This window comes from Prinia subflava, chromosome 2, assembly GCF_021018805.1.
Source record: "Prinia subflava isolate CZ2003 ecotype Zambia chromosome 2, Cam_Psub_1.2, whole genome shotgun sequence".
In the NCBI taxonomy this organism is placed as follows: Eukaryota; Metazoa; Chordata; class Aves; order Passeriformes; family Cisticolidae; genus Prinia; species Prinia subflava.
Genome location: NC_086248.1, coordinates 65,321,407 through 65,340,631, shown reverse-complemented (window position 1 = coordinate 65,340,631; position 19,225 = coordinate 65,321,407). Strand labels below are relative to the sequence as shown.

At 37.3% G+C, this 19,225-nt stretch overlaps 1 protein-coding gene across 4 annotated transcripts in view; it reads right to left on the bottom strand.

Moving 5' to 3' along the window:
* The window catches only part of UTRN (utrophin), a 343,691-nt gene that overhangs the window by 206,573 nt on the left and 117,893 nt on the right, over positions 1-19,225 (bottom strand). For 3 of the 4 annotated variants that reach the window (XM_063390324.1, XM_063390322.1, XM_063390323.1), the window contains 12 exons: positions 18,926-19,054; positions 18,318-18,491; positions 17,625-17,780; positions 16,087-16,257; positions 14,040-14,219; positions 12,223-12,351; positions 11,903-12,073; positions 11,220-11,369; positions 9,995-10,132; positions 9,003-9,155; positions 3,863-4,054; positions 1,906-2,078 (listed from right to left, as the gene is read on the bottom strand). In XM_063390324.1, the coding sequence (XP_063246394.1) occupies positions 1,906-2,078; positions 3,863-4,054; positions 9,003-9,155; positions 9,995-10,132; positions 11,220-11,369; positions 11,903-12,073; positions 12,223-12,351; positions 14,040-14,219; positions 16,087-16,257; positions 17,625-17,780; positions 18,318-18,491; positions 18,926-19,054 (1,916 nt within the window). The remainder of the gene's footprint in view (positions 1-1,905; positions 2,079-3,862; positions 4,055-9,002; positions 9,156-9,994; positions 10,133-11,219; positions 11,370-11,902; positions 12,074-12,222; positions 12,352-14,039; positions 14,220-16,086; positions 16,258-17,624; positions 17,781-18,317; positions 18,492-18,925; positions 19,055-19,225) is intronic. The other variant, XM_063390325.1, reaches the window with a different exon arrangement.

Sequence of the window (19,225 nt, the reverse complement as noted above, 5' to 3'; positions counted from 1 at the left end):
AAACCAAGATTAAACTTGGCTAAGAATTCTTCATTGCAACAGAAAGGGTATGAAAATACTAATGTCATTTTAATAATGCAAACAATAACGCCTTCATTAATTGAACATGCTTCTATTAAAATTGCAGCATTTTATATATTCAAGAAGCTACTTATCATTTATCTAAATTAGAAGTCCAGTAGTCCCTTGCTGTATGAAAATGAAACCCAATATTATTCTCATTAATATGCAGAGCTTTACAAACTTTATGAAGTTCAAGATTAATGTGTATCAGCAAAGTGACTGAGGAGGCAATCTGTTGCATTTTGCCAGTTATTCATAAACATTGACCTTACTCTTTGATACATTTACCTTTTCAATAAGAAAACTAGGTTTCTCGTTAGCCTTGGCTACTTAAAGCAAATTTGAGCAATAAATTAAACTGTACCCATACTTAAAAAATGTTAACATTAGTTAAAGCTTTTCTTGTAAGTTATAAGTGGGGAAAAAGGCATAACTAAAGCTTAGTGCCTACAGTATCTACGAGGACAATGAAATAGCTACAGGCATATAAATATGGATGGGCACCAGATTCTGGAGCAGGTCTCTCCAAGTACAGCAGGTGACCATGAGCACCCAGCAAGAGCACAGGAAGTTGTACATAGCTGGCATCACTGTTTACTAATTAAACCCATGGTGAAACGACATGGCCTGCTGAGTTATTAGAAATCTTGATCCTTCACTGATCCAGGGGCCCGGAATTTCTGCAAGTCTCTATTGAGATGATACCACCAACTGATTTTTACATCCTACACATATATCAGTGCTCTGAGAAAGAGTTGGAAACATCTGCTTATGTAATATGCACTCTTCCCAAAAACATCTCTTCAAAATATACTACCACATGTGTTTGATACCAAATTTCTGGTGCTACAAAGCAAGTAAACACGGTTACGCATACTTTATGCTCTACAAAACTTCTGCATCATCCATTACTTTACATCATCATTAAAAAGGAAATACCACAAAAGCAAATTAACTACAGTATAAGCCCTTGCATTTAATTTTAAATTTCATAGAATAATTTTCAGTCATTAAGGGTTTTTTGCACAGCAGCAATCTCAGTGTCCACTGCTGCTTGCAGTGTGAGCACGTTCAGCCTAGTGGTAACTTTTTGAACATGTACTTTGACTCTTTTACAAATTCCAACTTAAAATACTCATCTAATACACTTTTTCAAGATTGTCTGAGTGGTATCGAGTTTGTTTTTAAAGATTTAAAAGTGATTCAGCTAAGGTAAAAATTTTAATGTCTCCTCTGTAAGGGGTGGGGAGAAATCAAACCTTTTGCCCCAGTGAAATTACACCTATTTGCAGCAAGGAAATTAGAAATAAGTATTTTTTAAGCACTTATTTTAGTATTCTAGTTTTCCTAACAAAATTTTCTAATGAAGTTGGCTCTCATCTTCAAGTACTTACAACAAATACTATTGACAACTGTCATAGGTGCTGTATTTTAAAGACCCAATTCTTTCAAACTGCATTCTTTCTTCAAAACTCAAAAAATCAGCTTTGAATTCTTTGTTAAAAGATGTCCTATTCAACATTATTCTTCTAGAACTTTACCTTCACAAAACCAAAATTTTACGTTCTATAAACAAAACCTTCTATTTCATAAAGTAGAACCAATGAGCTTTATAATTCTTAGCATACAAAAGCAGCCCAACTTCAATTTCCATGTTAATGGTTTCAACATTCAGTAATTCTGAAAATTATTTTATAATACCCACACATTGAAGCTGATACCTCCCAAACTCATCTTCTTCATTAAGGTACATTAAAAAAAAAACAAAACAAAACTACACTCATATAAACATAGATAAGATATTTACCACACAGCCTCAGAGACCAATCATGCTTGACTTACCACTTACGATCATTGTACATTCTATTAATTCTGTCCCACTCTGCATTCAGCTGGGTTAGTGCATCTCCTATTTGTATTGCTTCAGGTCCAGATGCTTCCAATATAACATCAGGCTGCTTTTCATGTATTACTGCAATTTGATCCCCAAGTTTATCCAAAATATCCTTTACATTCTGCAAGCACAATAATGGCACAAACTATTAATAAAATCAACACCAGCAGGAGAGAAAAATAACTAAAAAAAATTTCAAAATTCTTTTCCAAAACTCAGCATCTGCAATAAGACCATGAGCACCAGTATCAGCAGTTCACAGTTTAAATCAGTTCCAGCAACTGAACAGTTCATCACACCCTCTAAGCATATGTCCTTTTCATCTTTTTATGAATAGGATGAAATATTTCATATATATCAAATTTGTTCCTAAGGTAAAGGGGCACACCATACTTCTCAAAACAACAGTATCTTCATTATTAAACACATCTGCCCATGTCATGAAAACACTGTGCATCGTCTTTCCCCATGTAAAAAAATGGACCACAAAATGCAGCTTTATCATGCTTCATGTAACCTCCCATATGCAAGAGCTGCAAAAACATAAGGCTGCATAAAGGCTTTAGATTTAAATGACAAAGTTATAGGAATCAATTTCAAATACCATTGAACTATGATGTGAAAATTCCTTTAAACCAGATACTGTTGTAAGACTGCCTTGGTATTCACAAGTCAAACAGTCCATGCAGACAGTGGAATTTACTTATCTTTTTGATTTTAAAACAGTAATGCTTCTAAAAATTCTATGCTCTGCTATTTGCTGTTTCTGAAAACATCCTCAGAATATACCAAAACTTCAAAATCAGATGAGACACCTGCACCAAAATGAAATATTTTAAACTCATCTTAACGTAAACAGTGCTAACTGCACTCAAGGCAGAACAGAAGCAGCGTAAGCAGGGATAAGAGAATTTCATCAGCAAAACAAAGGCTGCCCCCTTTGTCAAAGGCTGCCACTGTTCCCATATTTGCTTTTATAACATATGTAAAAAAAACAAACAAGAAATGGAAGCACGTACACAGCAGGAAGAAAAGCATGTCAGGAAAGTAGACTGGAATTCTGAAAAGCTCTTAAAGGAACGATATAGCAGCTGCAGAAATAGCTAATCTAGCTCTTGGTGAGAGGCAAAGCCTGACTACTTCTCAGATATGACACATGGAGCCCGCTATGATTCCCAGTCCAGAGAGGTACACCTACACTGCACCATGCCATGAGTAATTCCCAACTCCAATGGATGTTTTCTGAGGGAATTTGTTTCACACTCTTTGCTAAGAATTAACCATGACTCAGACTTCTCCACACTCAGCTCATATTTGACAGCAGGATTCAGTATTTTCAAATATAATTTCTTCATCTCCTTTTGAAAAAGGCCAGGTCCTTAGCTATTTCCTCACTATTAATCACACAGGTAAATCCACTGGCTGACACTAAGAAGGGGGAATTTAAAACTGAAAGAATATTGCTGTTTTGCTCATCAGAACAGGTACCATCATCTTGTGGCCTCATACACAGCTTCATAAAAAGTCAAGAATCACCCTTTCTCCTGCTGATTTGATCAATCATTTTCACATGAGCTAAGAACAGCAGCTGTATTAAGGCTATCATGCAGGAATGTAAGGAGATCGGCTTTAGCATTTCCCTGATAGTTACATAGACTATGATGAAAAATACAAGTGTCTACAACAAACCTTACTCCCTCAAACTCCCACCCAGTTTTCATGTTGCTACATTTTGTATCCAGATTATGCATAGAAAAAAATTAGAAGTTAGCCAACAGAACTGTCCTTTTTTATTTTTCAGTGCATATTGATCCTGTATATACCAAGCAAAACCATAAATATAGCAAGGTGCTGGCCTTTCCTCTGCTGTTTCCACTCTGAATATAATGCTTAGGCATGCAGTACCTTCAGTGCATCTTCCTGAGCTGAAAAGTCCTCATAGATGCCAGTATTCAGCTCTGGTGCATTCAGCAGCAGCTCCACATCAGCCATGGCCAGAAGAACTTTGTTGATTTCAACCAAGTACTCAGCTGAGAAAGGCAAGGTCCTAATTCCTGTAGCAAGTTGGCCTTTTAACCTCTGCTGGACAGGGATTGCCTAAAAATATGAAAATTAATTTTATATTGCAAAAAACAATCAATTTTATGAATAGATCCTAAACCAATAAACTATATTCAGAATAATTACTTTTCTACATTAGAAGAGAAAATAAAGGCCTTTTTTGCAAGATCACATAAATTCAGAAAGCTGCAAGTCCTGCACAGGAAAGTTTCTTTATTTTAAAAGTTAGAAAACACAAGATATCATGCCTCAAAATGACTCTTTTATTCTTGATTAAAATTTCAAGCAATGGGAAGGGTACCACTGTCTAAGATGCATCACTGTGTCCTGTGTATGGTTGTCCTGTGGAAGGAAAGGGCCCCAGTTCCTAAGAAATCAGACAGTCTGTGCAACTTAAAGTATGTTTTCCCTAACAATGTGAAACACGGTAATAAAAAACATCAGGATGCCTTCTACAGCACAGCCATTTGCAACATCTTCACAAGGTGTTTTCTCTAACTCCCAGTCATTCCAAAAGTCCCAGTCTCACACAGGCGACAAGACTTCAAGAGTTCAGAATCAAGACTTCACCCACATGAACAGGTCACTGGGCTTTACTATGTCTCTACTTCTACTGCTTTGTCTCTCATTAGAAAAAACTTGCACAAGATTTAAAACAGCACGTGTTGGCACACAGCAAACTTGTTCTGTACTTGTGCACTGACATGTTCTGAAACTTTCTGCTTTCCCAGTAACACCATCCTGGGCCAGGTTATTTTCTTCTGCTAAGCAGTGAATTCCTCCTGATGCTGCTCCTCCAGAGTATATCTCCTTGCTAATCTCCTCCAGCCACCTCCCATCACTGAGATGCCTCCTCCTCTCACAACCTTGATTCTTAAAGGTTTACATATGTAAGTGCTCTAAACACATTAGTGCTTTAGTACAGCAGAGTTTTAATTGTTCAGCTGTTCTCTACCCTGCATTGCAGACTGGAAGCTTCTAAAATGCAGCATAATATGCTAAAAAATAGAAGAGGAGTTTTATGTAACACTCTCAGAGTTACCTGACAAATACCTAAATATCACAGAAGTTGGTTTTGATTGCTTGGCTCTGTTCTTGTTGTTTTTTGGGTTTTGGTTTTTTTGTTGTTGTTGTTGTTTTGGTTTGGTTTTGGTTGTTTTGTTTTTTTTAGTTAAGGAAAAGAAAACCTCAGGTAAGCAAACTCTTTTCACAAAATCAGAATTGTTTAGGTTGGAATTGACCATAAAGATCATCTCATTTCAAACCCTCTGCCATGGGCAGGGACAACTTCCACTACATCACGTTGCACAAAGCCTCATCAAACCTGGACTAGAACACTTCCAGGATATGGAATGCACAGCTTCTCTGGGCAACCTGTTCCAGCTCCTCACCATCTTTACAGTGAAGAATTTCTTCTTATTGTCTAATCTAAACCTACCCTCTTACAGATTAAAGCCAGTGCCCCTTGTTTTATTCCTCCGTGCCTTTGTAAAAAGTCTCCTCCAGCTTTCCTGCTGGTTCTGGGAGGCTGCTGTACGAACCTCCCCAGAGCCATCTCTTCTCCAGGCTAAAAGACCCCTCTCAGTCTGTCTTAATAGGAGCAGTGCTTCAGTCCTCCCACAGCTTTTCTAAAGCAATACGCAAACAAAAAGCCAATCTAAACTTATTTAAAAGCAAATCTGACTGGATGATTTAATAGTCCTTTTTTACTTTAATTTCAGTGTTGATAGAACATGCTCAATGAATTTGCTCTCTTTAAATACTAGCAAAAACAAATGATTGGGGGGAATAAAGAGAATACTTGGTTATTACTGAACATTCTATAAATAAGGCCACTCAAGAAGAACTACTAAAAAATGCTATAATTTGGAGGTCAAATAAAAATTATTTCCTTGTATACTCAGCATACAGTTTAACCTGCAATTCAGAATTAGGCTTCAGACTTTCTTCCCCCTTTCCCTTTTACACTTCAATATATTTTGAAACAATCTACCAATGAGTCAACTCAAGATTTTCTGACTTGTTTCCAAGTGGATTTTAGAAAATACTGCCCTAGACATTGACATAAAATTAAATAATTTACCTCCTTGGATGTTTAACTATATAAACCAGATTTTAAATCTCAAGATACTTCAGAGACAGTTTTCTAAAAAAAGGTTTCCCAAGGCTCATGCCCATTTAATTAATGAAACCATTGTTCTTATTTAAGTAATCCAGAACCTTTCCTATAAAAACCATACTAGAAAAACAAATACGTTTTCTTTATTACAGAAATAATACTTCAAGAGCCTTTGAGATGATGTCTGCTTCCATTTACAGGAAAAAAAATGCACTGTGCCTGCAACTGCATGTTCATTTACCATCTGCAAAATTACCATTTTCGCTTCAAACCAAATTCCTAAAACCTGGAAAAATCTGTCAGGAAGTTAGGCAACTAATTACCTCTGCAATTTAGGGTTTAATTTTTTCCTTTCCCTTTTGAACAAAGGCAGAATAATCCAAGTGAAATAAATACTAAAGCACTGTTAGAAAAGAAGGACCTCTAGGAGATGCAAAATTCCAGTGTAGGCTTTTCTTGTTAATGGATCTGTGGCAAAACAAGGCATACTCAAAAGTACCTACTATACAGAAGGGTTACCAATATTTCAGACATATTTTAAATCCATAATCCCTAGAAGCATAAATGATGAGGAATATTTCCAGCAAATCAATATATAGATATGACCTTCAAGCACCATAAATAAGTCCTCTCCTCCACACTTACTTACAAAAGCATAAATAATGTATTAAATAAGAGCTCAATTGAAGCCTACTCCCCAGCTCAGGAGCTGAAATCCTCCTTTCCCTCCCTGTTTCGTGCACATCAAACTGCAGATTCTCCTTCTCTGTTCACTACAGCTTCCTTACTTCAAGGTGAGGTCTTAAGCCACCTGCACACCAGCAGGTCAAAAATTCATTTACTGCTTCTCTGTCCTAAGCTGTGATGAGCAACAAGCACTGCAATTTTCAAGTCTGGTGGCTCCAAGAAAATTCTGGAGCAACAGTGATTATCTAAAATGATGATAATATTTGGGAAGACTTTTTCTCCCTTCAGCAATGTTATGGTTCCAACACCATTTTCGGTGTTCAAGATTGATTAGTAGAGACAGTGAAAGAACAAGCCATAAAAGTAAAATAAGGCCACCTGAGACAAGCTGCCTTAGCACTCAAATATCACAAATCCAGAGGAACAGGCACAAGAAGCAAAAGCAGGAGTTTGAATTGCCAAGTTCCACACCAATAATGAAAACTGGTGTGGTCCCTTTCTGACAGTCTAGCTGACCTGAGCAAGGATAACGTTTCTCCATTAACAGTCTATTGTAATTGCTACAGTAATCCACGTTGACATGACATTCTGCATTCAGCAACCAGATTCACTAATCCAGAAACAGATCTAGCAGTAGCAGGGATTAGCTACATTATACACCTTTCAGAAAAGGACTTTACAGGAAACAAGGTATCTTCCTTAGAGAAGATCAGTCCAGCTGTAGTGAGACCAACAATGACAAGGAGGATGGGTCCAAGGCATGACTGGACTGCCCCCATTATCAAAGAGCCATGCAGGTGCACCATTTTTTCATTTCTGTCCAGTAATTGATTCATTCAAAGCATCTGATGGTCAAACAGAAAAACTGAATAATGTTGTTTTACTTTCAGTACACATGGATCCCCATTCCCTTCAGAAAACTTCCATGGCATTAGTCAGGTCCCAAGGAACTTATGTCACCAGAAGAGACTGCTGGTACACCCAAGAGAGCAGTCAGATGTCTGTTCTGCAGACCTTCTTTGCTGCCCAGCTCTGCAAGGGAGCCTTATAACGTGAAACAGTGTTTCTAAAGAGCAGCAGCTGTAGAGGCTGATCCAGAATGGCCCGTGTGACAAAGGACAGCAGACCATCCATCACTGGCAGCTGAAGCCACACAGCACTAGCTGTGAATGAAGAGCACCATAATTTGTGGTGTCAGCCTCACTGGGAGCCAGAGCAGGTTACCCCTGCCTCCAATGTTATTGGTTCTGGGTTAAAAAGTTACAGAGCAGTCAAAAAGATTGATAGGCGTTAATTACAAAGCTTTATATGCAAAAATTGAAAATTCCTTGACAGATTACCTAGCACTCAAGCTTGTTCAGGAAAGTACAAGGTTCTTCACTGTTATTGCCTAAAATATTAATGTAATTACCACAAAAACACAAAGTGCTTTCAAGGATGGAGAGGAAAAATAAGTAATTTAAAAAACATAAACAAAAAAAATTTCTATAAAGCCACAACAAAAGCAATCAAAAAAATATCTGTATCCTCAACAACTAAGACATACAACTTTCTGGGCAGTAAGTTTTATCAAACCCTGACATCAGTTGAAAAACTGTTTGTCAAGATCCACACATGCATTATCAGAAATGCTTCAACCCTTGTCCATTTTACTAATATTACTTATGTATAGTAATATCCATTATGCGAGGGCAATTATCCCTCTCTAAGCACTTGAGGCAGGAAAGGACAGCAGAGTAGTTACAATAAGCTGACCACAGGACACAGAGGCACTGGATTTAAGTCTCAAACAAGGCTTTTATAATACCTGCACCAAACTGACACTAAATCAGGTTATTTGAGTTAAAAAATATTTTAAAAGGGTTAAGCGTGATCCTCATGGATGGAGAATGCCAAGACAAACTGTCCTGAATCATGCCCACTGCCCAGATCACTGTCTAAAATGAGATAAGGGCGTAAAGGATGAGATTTTTGGACCTATGATGACTATTTAGAAATCCCAAATTAGCATATGCTGTTAATTTCCTAACAAAAAACAAATGCTGTCATTTTGAAACAGTTCTTCCCACAGAGGTGTCCAAAGAAGATCACTAGACTATATTAAACTCTGGTGTATGAATCTCCAAAGTTCATAGACACCATTAACTCTTTGTTCTAAGAAACAGAAGCCTCATTTACCTGCAGTTTTTGTTCATCCTCCACACCTTGCAGCCCTGACAGACGGTGCTCAGCCTCATTCAGCCACTTCATTAGACTATCATGTTCCTTCTTATACTGGGAAAACACTGGAGAGAGTTCCACCGCCTGCCTCCTTTGAAATGACCTGCACTCCTACAATCCAGTGCGTTAGGAAAATACGGTGTAAAAAGAGGGAAGCAGTGAACAGAATAGGTCTGACTTATTTGAAAAACAAAAATACTTCAGGGATTCATTTGAAGGAGCAAATTCCAAAATATGCAATAGTACTAATTTATTTTTTTAACAGCTATATTCTCTTTATCTGCATAGTCATGCAATCAAAGCCAGCCTAAGGGTGTTTCCCTGCACCTTGGAACAACACCTCAGCTTGAACACCTCACCTCAACAACTCCAGCATGATTCAAATGGGTGAGCTAAAAGGAGCATCTTTGTTCCAGACAAAACCATTTTTAACACAGCATGTGTATGCAAGCACCACAACATGCTGCAGTCTGCAGTTACTGCTAATACCCTCTATAGGAAGGAAGAGAAATTTGGAACAGGCTTGATCACAGAAAGGGCTTATGCTGAGAGGTCGGTATGTTTGTCTCCACGTGTATAGTCACTCTTCACACAGCCTGGTGGTGGGGATAAATCTCTGTTTAGGGCCAGCAAAGACAGGTGAAGCAAATGCCCAACTCAATGCACCTGTCCAGGTAAATACATAGGTAATACATAGGTAAATACTCTGTGAAGCTGTGAAAAGGATTTTAAAAACCAAAATCATTCCCCCAGAACTAGAAATGGGAAAATTCCTATTTTGGAATTGCAAAGATTCAGAGCCTCAGATTGTGTGCACATACATTTACCTCTCTCCCAGACAATCACGTATGCTGAAAAAGTCACAAGTTATAAAATATGGATTACAGGTTGTAAGTGGGATACCAAATGTAAAATTGATAAATGAGCTGTAGTAACTATCAAAACTGTACCTGCACACTGTTGTACTTCTTCTGCAGAAGCAACAACTGTAGGCGGATCTTCTCTCTCCTATGGTCCTCCATAGGCTGCTGGAGCAACTCCCCTCCTCTCTGTAAAACTTCTTCAATCTGAGCTCTTTCTTTATCCAGCTGAAATGACACAAAACTCTATTATTTATAGAAATTAATTTTAGAAACATTAGCTGCTCAGATATTAATAGCAATTGCACCAAGCTTTTGTTTTATTATCCAGATGGGAATCAAACAAACTCAAGCAGAGGTTCTCCTCTACAATGACCAAATCATAAAATCCAACTTGCTCATGCCACAAACTTTATAAAGAGATGTACTGAAGGAACTTCAATGAGTCGGAAATATGCAGTCACATCAACAGGGTACTATGACTTCAGTTCCATTTCTATTTTAGACATTCCTTGACAGTAATAAGCAAGCTCAGAGCACAACACTACAAACCCAAAAATTCAATAAATATAAAACAGTATTATGTTCTATAACAATAGACCCTTCTACAGAAATATTTTAAAGTTTGCATTCTGTAATATACATGGCATTTTCCATAGACTTATATCCAGCTTTCCAGCTCAGTTTATAGTATTTGAGCTGCTTAAAAGGAAGGCAGATAGAGTGGCCTGACAGGAATTTACCTGATTTTGTAGGCAACAAAACTACAGCAATTTTATATGGGTGAACAGCAGAGTCTAGATAAGAATCTAGACCATAAATTTTGTTCAAAGCTTTTATTTGGACTTCCAACATACAGCCACATTACAAGACTCTTGCTTGCACCTTACCTCACAAGAATCCTCTGACCTGGCCTATGCACTGAGATTCATTTTATCATACCAGTTTAAGTTTTAACCTCATTCAAACATCATTCAAATACAGGAAGGATTCCTTACAAAGAGCTTCTTTGAGGAGGAGACAGAAGATGAACAAAAATCAGAGTTCACTACCTGTACTCTATAAAATTGTGATGAAAATACTAACTCAAGTATGATTAGTTATTCTCAGCACAACAGTCAAGGGGCAACAGTTATGGGAAAAGTATTGGAAAATCATGGATGCTATCCAACAACCTAGTAATTCCCTTCCTTTTCTAAACTTAACTTAAAAGACATTTTCTCAGAATTCCCCCTCAAAGTCTGGAGCAATGCAACCTGGGGACAAAATAGAAAGTTATTTATTCAATTACTTATTTGTTCCATTGCTCACAAACCTTTTCATCTTCCCCACTCAACTCTGGATGCTTTTCCACAACTTTTAACATATTCTGTATGTCACTCTCAAATTTGTCCAGGTCTAGAAAAGCTGCTCTAGCTTCATGGGCCTCTGACATGACAGGAAGTCTTTCTTGTCCAACAAGCATCTGTAAAGAAAAAGAAAACATTGGTCATGCTGAAAATTTAGTCTCAGCTGCCCCATGCAATCCCCCATGAACAGGTATATCAGTTTTCAGGACCATTAGATATCAGTATACAACAAAATTGTAAGAGTTGTTAGATCTGAGAGATAGCTTGAACACACTTGGTAGTTATTACCAAGTTTCTACCTTCAAATTTCAATCTGAGTTTTTTGTTCTCAAAATTAATGACAAATCTCCAGTCACATTAGCTTATGGTATTGTTTTGTAGCTCCAAATATGTGCTATAATATATACAATTTCCTGAACAGTTATTTGTAAATTCTCCCATGAAACACAAGTCATCACCTGCTACTCAGGTAAAAAAAGCAGCTGGTCTAAAAATCAGTCAATTTTTCACATGCAAATACCTCCACTTAGAAGGAAACTCAAAAGCAGCAAAGTGCTATTCTAATAAACAGTGATCTATCCACTACAGCCAGGTGCCATCCTCTTGGCACCGACCTCCCAAGCAAGTCCTGGGGGTCGTTCATCCTCACCTTGGCACTTTTGATGTGCTGAGAGACCTTCTCAAAATTACGGTTGAGTTCTGCCAGTTTGGGCTCAACAAGTTCCCGGCAGGACACGCCCCGACCGTTCATTAAGATGACAGCCTGGTCACGTACGTTATCCACACGGAGACTGACATCATCCAACTCAGATATTAAACGCTAAGAAGCAAAAGAAAATGAAAGTGGTTATCTCCTCGGCAAAGAGGGAAAAATAAAACATCTAAAAATAAACAGGAAGCAAGTCTGAAATCATTCAAAATCCGTGAGTGGACTGGTAATATTTTAACAGATGACACAACATGTCCTACCTTCACAGTTTCCTCCTTCTGGCTAGCTGACTTTTTCTCAATTTCATCCAGTAAGGCTTCAGCCTGATACAACCAAGTACTTATGTGGGCAACATTTTCATCAAAAATTTCCAGCTGGCCCTGATGATTCTGGAAAAAGATGAAAAAAATGCATGAGTATGAGAAACCTCTAAAAATCTAATCAAAAAACCCACAAAAAAACCTAACAAAAAAACCCCTGCACACCAAAACCCCCCCACAAACTCAAAAAAACCATCAAATAAATCAACTTTGGCAAAATCTTATGAGTAGAAAGGAGATCGATAAAATTGTGCTATGGACACTCTTTGGAATGAAATACTGAAAATCAGATTGCACCTTTCATCTTCAATAGTATTTACAGAAATTCAATTTTCATTCTAGACTCTTTGATAATATCATTTCTAATTCACAGAAAGGGAAATAGAAGTTGCTGAGGCAGTTTGTACAACTAAAGACAGACAATGTGTTGCAACATTACAGACATCACATTATCCCAGTCAACCAAAAACTCCACAGTTTTTTCTATCAGCAGTAGCAGGAACAACAGTATGCACTATGTGTGGTTGTTGGGGTTTCTATAAAGGGAAAAGCCAAACATAAAAATTATAGCAATCACATTTTGATATTTTACTGATTACATTAAAATATTTATTCCTCTTAAGAAAAGTCACAAAAATGTAGACATGTTAATTATGTCTGCTTTCACATGCAGTCAGAAATTGTAACATTAGGTGCCCCACACAGATGTAACATTATTTTGTGTACCAGATTCAGAGAAGTAACAATCTGTTTAAGCCTTTCACCAAAACTAAAAGTAGACAAGATTTGCTCTTTTAGAATAACAAAACAAAGGGAGTAGAGAAAAGAGGGAAAGCCTATGACTGTGCTTTGTAAGGATAAATTGTTCTTTTGTCACATGGAGCTATTAGTTTCTTGATGTTGATAGAGAAAGCATAGATAATACTTGTCACCAGATATGAACATAATCTAGAAGTTATGGATCATCCTTACAGCCTGAAGGTAAACTACTTGACTACTCCTAACATGGAACTAGATTACAAAATGAACACTGTCACCTGCAACAGGCACTGGACAGGAGCACAGGGCTCACCATCCATGTACACACTTAAGTTTCCACAACTTCCACCTTCAGAAGTCCCTGATAGAATTGATTGTCATAACTAGCTAAACAACACCAAAATATTTCTATAAAAGCATCAGTCTGATACTAGTATCAGTTGTAGATTGTTTTATGTCCATTTAGCGTAATTAGCAGCTTTAGCTGTATAATATGAAATGAAAAATAAAATAAAATAAATAAAATATAAATGAAAGCTTGGGTTTTCATTTAATCAGCCAGATGCTGTTGCCATACTCAAACACTTGCAGTTATGGTCTGTCCAAAAGAGCAATAGGCTGACAGAGTCACAAGTGCTTTGCTGAACACTACCACAAAGTTACCCATTGTCCATTAAATAGCCAACATCTGGGTCCCAAGGAAATCTGTCAACATAAACTCACTCTGTTCATGCTGGAGCTGGCACAGAGGCTGAATATTCAGCTGGATAACGAGCAGCGTATGCAGCATCCCAGTTTTCCATCTTGCTCACTGTATACCACCTCATGACTTATCTCTCCATCAACAGCATAAACAGATAGCCATTCCACGTTCTTTTAAGTCCATGAGCCATCATGGAAGCTTCACTTTACAGTAAAGTGAGACAAGTGAAAACTCCAACAGCTCCAAAGGAGTGGAAGGAGAGCTACCCTGAATATTTCTCACGCATGCAACTTACCAGCAAGGTGTCACACCAGTCCTCGGTCCAGGTTCTAACCCTGCTCCAGCCAGCATTAAGGACACACAGCTTCTCCTCCAGGACAGCCTCACTCCCTTCCACCAGAGACTGGAGCGCAGTGCAACTTTCTGTGATGCTCTTCAGATCAACTTTCCTCCTCTCCAGCTCTCTCAGCACACTCTGAAACAAGTTCAGCCATTAACATTGCATTGCTCCCAAACACAAGGGAGACAGATTTTACCTCCATAGGAAACAAATATATTGTAGATGGCCCTTACTTGTGGAAGGAATTAAACCAAGTGTAACTGCCTTCTCTTTACTCTCTGTAGATAGTTATCTCATTTTCTAAGAGAGAGTAAGAGCACAATGCATGTAAATGCTCTGAACAACTTAGAGACTCTTCTGGTTTGTTGTGTTAGATCATCTTCACTGTTACTTTTTGTTATGTAGGTAAAGCAAATGCATTACACTACATGGCAAGTGCATTTCTAAAAGGTTCTTTTCTGCACTGTAAAAGCACAAAACACAAATTTCAAGAGACACTCTGGATTCCTCCATATCTTTTCCTATTAAAGCACTTTTACAGTTGGCAACAATGAGAAACATGGTAGGCCAATGTTAAACATTTTTTTGAGAACCATCACAACTCATTATTGCAGATGTTCAATTCAGTGGCTACAAATTACAGAACCCCTATTGTTATACTACCTATACAGAGATATGTAAATATATGTATCTTTAGCTCTACCCTTTTTTCCAAGTCATCTCTGTTTTTAAATAGTTTCTTTAATTTAAAAAAAAAATCTTTTTTCAAAGTATGCATACCGAGATGCAAATTAAGCAATATGTCACCTCTTGAATATCAGCACACAGTTTCCATGTGGAAAACAGACCTCTTATCATACAAGATCAACAATTATTATTGATGATATCTGCCTACTTAGAAAACTGTACAGTGTGGTGGAGAATGCACTTAATCACAGCCAGTGTCTGGAGCTCCTTAAACATATTATCTATGAAGTAACTTACTAATTTATCATAACTTATTATCTTAGAAACAAATAGTCAAGTTACTACATTTTTAAATTGCCTCTAGAAAACTATAAAACAGAAAGGACAACTTTGTATACAAGGTAAAGGATTTGTCCTCCTGGTGGTGCAGCATAAGAGTCATGATTTGCATGGCTTACAGATGTATAGTAAGTATACTTCCAATAAGGATTCAAAAGTTTGTTTGGAGGGGAATCTTGGGGTCACAGGCAGAGCAAAACCCCAGCGCTAATAATTTCTAATCCTGATTGAAATACGTGAGAACAGGTTATATCAGATGAGTTTGCAATCTGGTGAGCTTTCAAGTTTTAAGACTGCAGACAGACCCATTGCAGTAGTAAAAGCTGCAGAAAACAAAAACTGCAAAGGTCATTACTGCTGAACTCTATCAACTGAAACTTGTTGCTAACTCCTAGTAACATCCAAATTTCTATAGCGTGAGAAAATATAATTACTCTGAAGAAAGTAACTAACACACTTGCCTGTTTCAATTAAAAGCTTCAACTTGTAGGTGAAAGAAAATAAGGAATTACAGTAGCTTCTTATTTTGCAAAGTCACAATTTTGAAGACAAAGATGTTTCAACAAAAAGTTACAAACTCAATTTTTCATTGAATGCACTTTTCATTCAATGCACTTTCACTTTGCTCTACTAGTAAAATATTTGATTGAGTCCACAACTATGTTTGCTGATAATTTTAAGAATATTATACTTGTGAAATGTGTGAGATACAGTAAGTATTAAATACCTATTAGTACCAAACATGTAGTAATATCTTAAATATTTCACTGGTCATTTAAGGTTGATGCAAGATGCCTAAGATGAAACAGATCAGACTCAGTGAGGTACTGAACATGAACTACTGACTCTACTAAAATTTCAGTATGTGAGAGATTTAGGAACAAGTTACAGGGATTTAAATTCACAGCCACTTTTACATAGCATTGCCATAATGTCAGATTTTCTTTTTCTACAAATATTAAGTAAGCATGTTTACCTTGGCCCAAGCAATTTCTGAATCTAGATCAGAAAGCAAGCTCTCTGCAGTGGACTTCTGCACGAGGTCAGCTTCAGTGGCAGCCAGCCACTCTGACAGAGAGGCAGATTCCTTCCTCATTTTGCGTGCCAGCTGGGTTGCTCTTTCAAGGTCTTGTTTTCCTTCTGTCACCTACAAAAAAAAAAAAAAAGGAAAAAGGAAAGAAAGAAAACAAAATGAGATTTTAAAAGACAGCAAACATAAAAGTGCTAGGCAGCCAAAATATCCTCCTAAATATATAAAATCCTTGCATCTTAAAACTGTCTTGCTCTAAAAGGAAGGACCCTAAAAAGAAAGTTTATAAGCATCTGTATCTTACTATGCAACACAGAATATATACAAATAATCTTAGAGATGCACCTAAAGGAGATAAAGAAATTTGCATACCAATTTATTTATAGCTAGCAATCACCAAATAAAGTGATATTTATCACTTTATTTTGTTCCTTTAGCTGAAACTCAAAGGATCATAAAATCCAGTCAGTCACTCACACAGGTAAAATTCAATTCCTCCTAGTAATTTGTAAGGCCTGCTAGCAGAAAGCTGTAAAGAAAAAATCACTGAAAATCTAGTGTATCCTTAAAAACATATCAGTAAAATTAATATGAAATTTGATGTTAGCCACAGTAAAAAAACTTGCATTTCACACCTGTTAAACAATTAGTCTGGTCAAATTTTAACACAGACTTGACAAGATCTCCAAGCATCATACTCAAAATCAATTATTGACATTTCAAGAAACTGTGCTCTGTTCTCTACTCAGAAAGAAAAATCCTAACATTATACTGCAAGTAACTTTGCCTTTTCTATCCTTTCCTAATCGCTTGCCTACGTGCCTTCCAGAATCCACAGCATCCTGGATGTTCTCAGCTTTACAACTGCAAAATATTTCCTAGGACCCATCTGAGATATTCCAACCCTGTAATCTGACCCTTTATCCCTAGCTTAATAATGGAACACTGAACAGACATAAATCCACTTGGGATTCCATCTTAATTTAGGTAGAGAGTCCTACCTGCCCTGTAAGGGTTTAACCATTTTTAAACACTTCTCTTGGATCAGCAAATATCCAACTAGTAAGAAAATTATGCAACATTTAATGTAGTTCGTGGGAAATACAGGTTTCCCTGCATTTTATATTTCACACTGAGAGCAATCATTTAGATGGACTACAATTCAAAACCAGCATGACACCCAAAAAATCTCAGATTGACTCACATTTCCCACATGACAATCTGACCATAAATTATCTTAAAGGACTTTAATGAATGGTAGGTCAGCTTTGCCAGGGCAATCAAAACTCTGTGAACCTTCCTTTCTTCAAGGCTACCTCTCCTCCAGGGAGGTATGTGTAACCTTTAATCTCTCAACTGATTGCTCCTGGATGCACCAATTAGCCTACATGCTATCAGCCTTAGAATCAAACTCAAAACATCATCTAACAACAAAGAAAAACGACATGCAGACAAAAATTGATACATTTATTTGTTTTTCTTACCTGCGCCCCCAAGTCGTTGTAAAGAAATTTCAGTGCTGTCAGTTGTTCATCCATCCCTTTGGGATTATCCGTCTGTTGCTTCTGTACAATTTGCCTTCCTGTCTTGATGACAGTTTCAACTTCCAATTTCACCTCACTGAGGGTCTTATAGAGTCTCTAAAAGCACAAATATTTTTATTGGTGATCAATTTGTAGTGCAGGTTTTCTGACTGCTTCCTCTGAGTACCTTAACTTCAAATTGCACTTAAACTCTGATTTATGAATTAATAGCAATATATGACAAGAAGATTCCAAACTCTTGATGTTCTATATTTTATTCTAGTTTTTATTTTCAAAAATAAATAAGATCAATAATTTAACAGTGTTTATTCCAAGGCTAACACTGTGACCTGTACTTCATCTTACACACAGTATTTATTTGTTCAAATACTTACGACTGGAAGGATGAACCAGGGAAGGGAGTTTATAAAAACTCAGCTGTTCCACCCTTTCTGTGATCAACAGCCCACTATTTCTATGTTCTACAAGAATGTGAGGTTTTTAGTGAAAGTGCTCTGTGTTAGCACTTTCCAATGAGCTGCAATAATTCCAAGAAGACTTTAAGCAAAATTTCCTCAGGAGAGAGTTTAAGCAATAAAAACTACACGAAGAAGAAGCATCCCCAATCACGAGTCATGAACATTGCATACATACCATGCACTTCTCCAAGTGAGCTTGGATTACATCTGGGTCAGTATCCTTCACATCCAAGACATGAAGTTCTGCTTTTACACCATCCAACACCCGCTTGCAATCTAACATGCGCTGCTCAAAATTGGCTGGTTTCTGGAAAAGCTGATACTTTGTACATACCTCACGGAGCTTTCTCTGTTTTATGGAATATTATGTTGAAAGATTGTTTTAAATTAGTACTTGCACTTCAAAAAATAACCTTTAAAGCATCTTACACCACATATTATAACCCAACCATGTCATCACAAATCAATATATATGGAATTTTGGCTTGGCAAATAACGTTGCCTTCACCTACTTCTAATCTCTACCTGAGGTGTAAGAGAGATGTAATTCTGTATCATACCCTTTGAAAACACCCATTTACTCATGTTCAGAGACTTGCTGACTTTCAGCATTTATCCCATGACACTTGTGAAATTTAAGCTTCCTTGTTCAATTCATCTAGGGCTGTTTGTTTCCTTATGAAAGCACATAAAAGCACATACTACTTTCTTCTAAGGTTCAGCTGACTGCACCAAACAATTCACAGGCTGACAGAGCAGTGTGTAAGGGTGACTCATCCTTACCTGCAAAGCATCCAGCTGAGTTCCACCACGGGGAGACCTGCATTCAGGAGAAGCAGGAGGGAAAGAGCGAGCACTTTTCTTCAGCTCCTCTAAGGTGGATTCATGAGCTGCAATCTCAGCTTGAATTTTCTGCCATGTCACAGAAGCAGGAAAAAAACCACATGACAAAATTGCTTGCAGAGAGGAAGCAGAGCTTTCTTACCACCCACCAGAAGTAAATCTACTCTGTAAAACTTAAACACCACCAGGTTTGTTTTAAATATTCTGCCTTTGGTGACAAGTTGCTAAATTGAAAGCTGC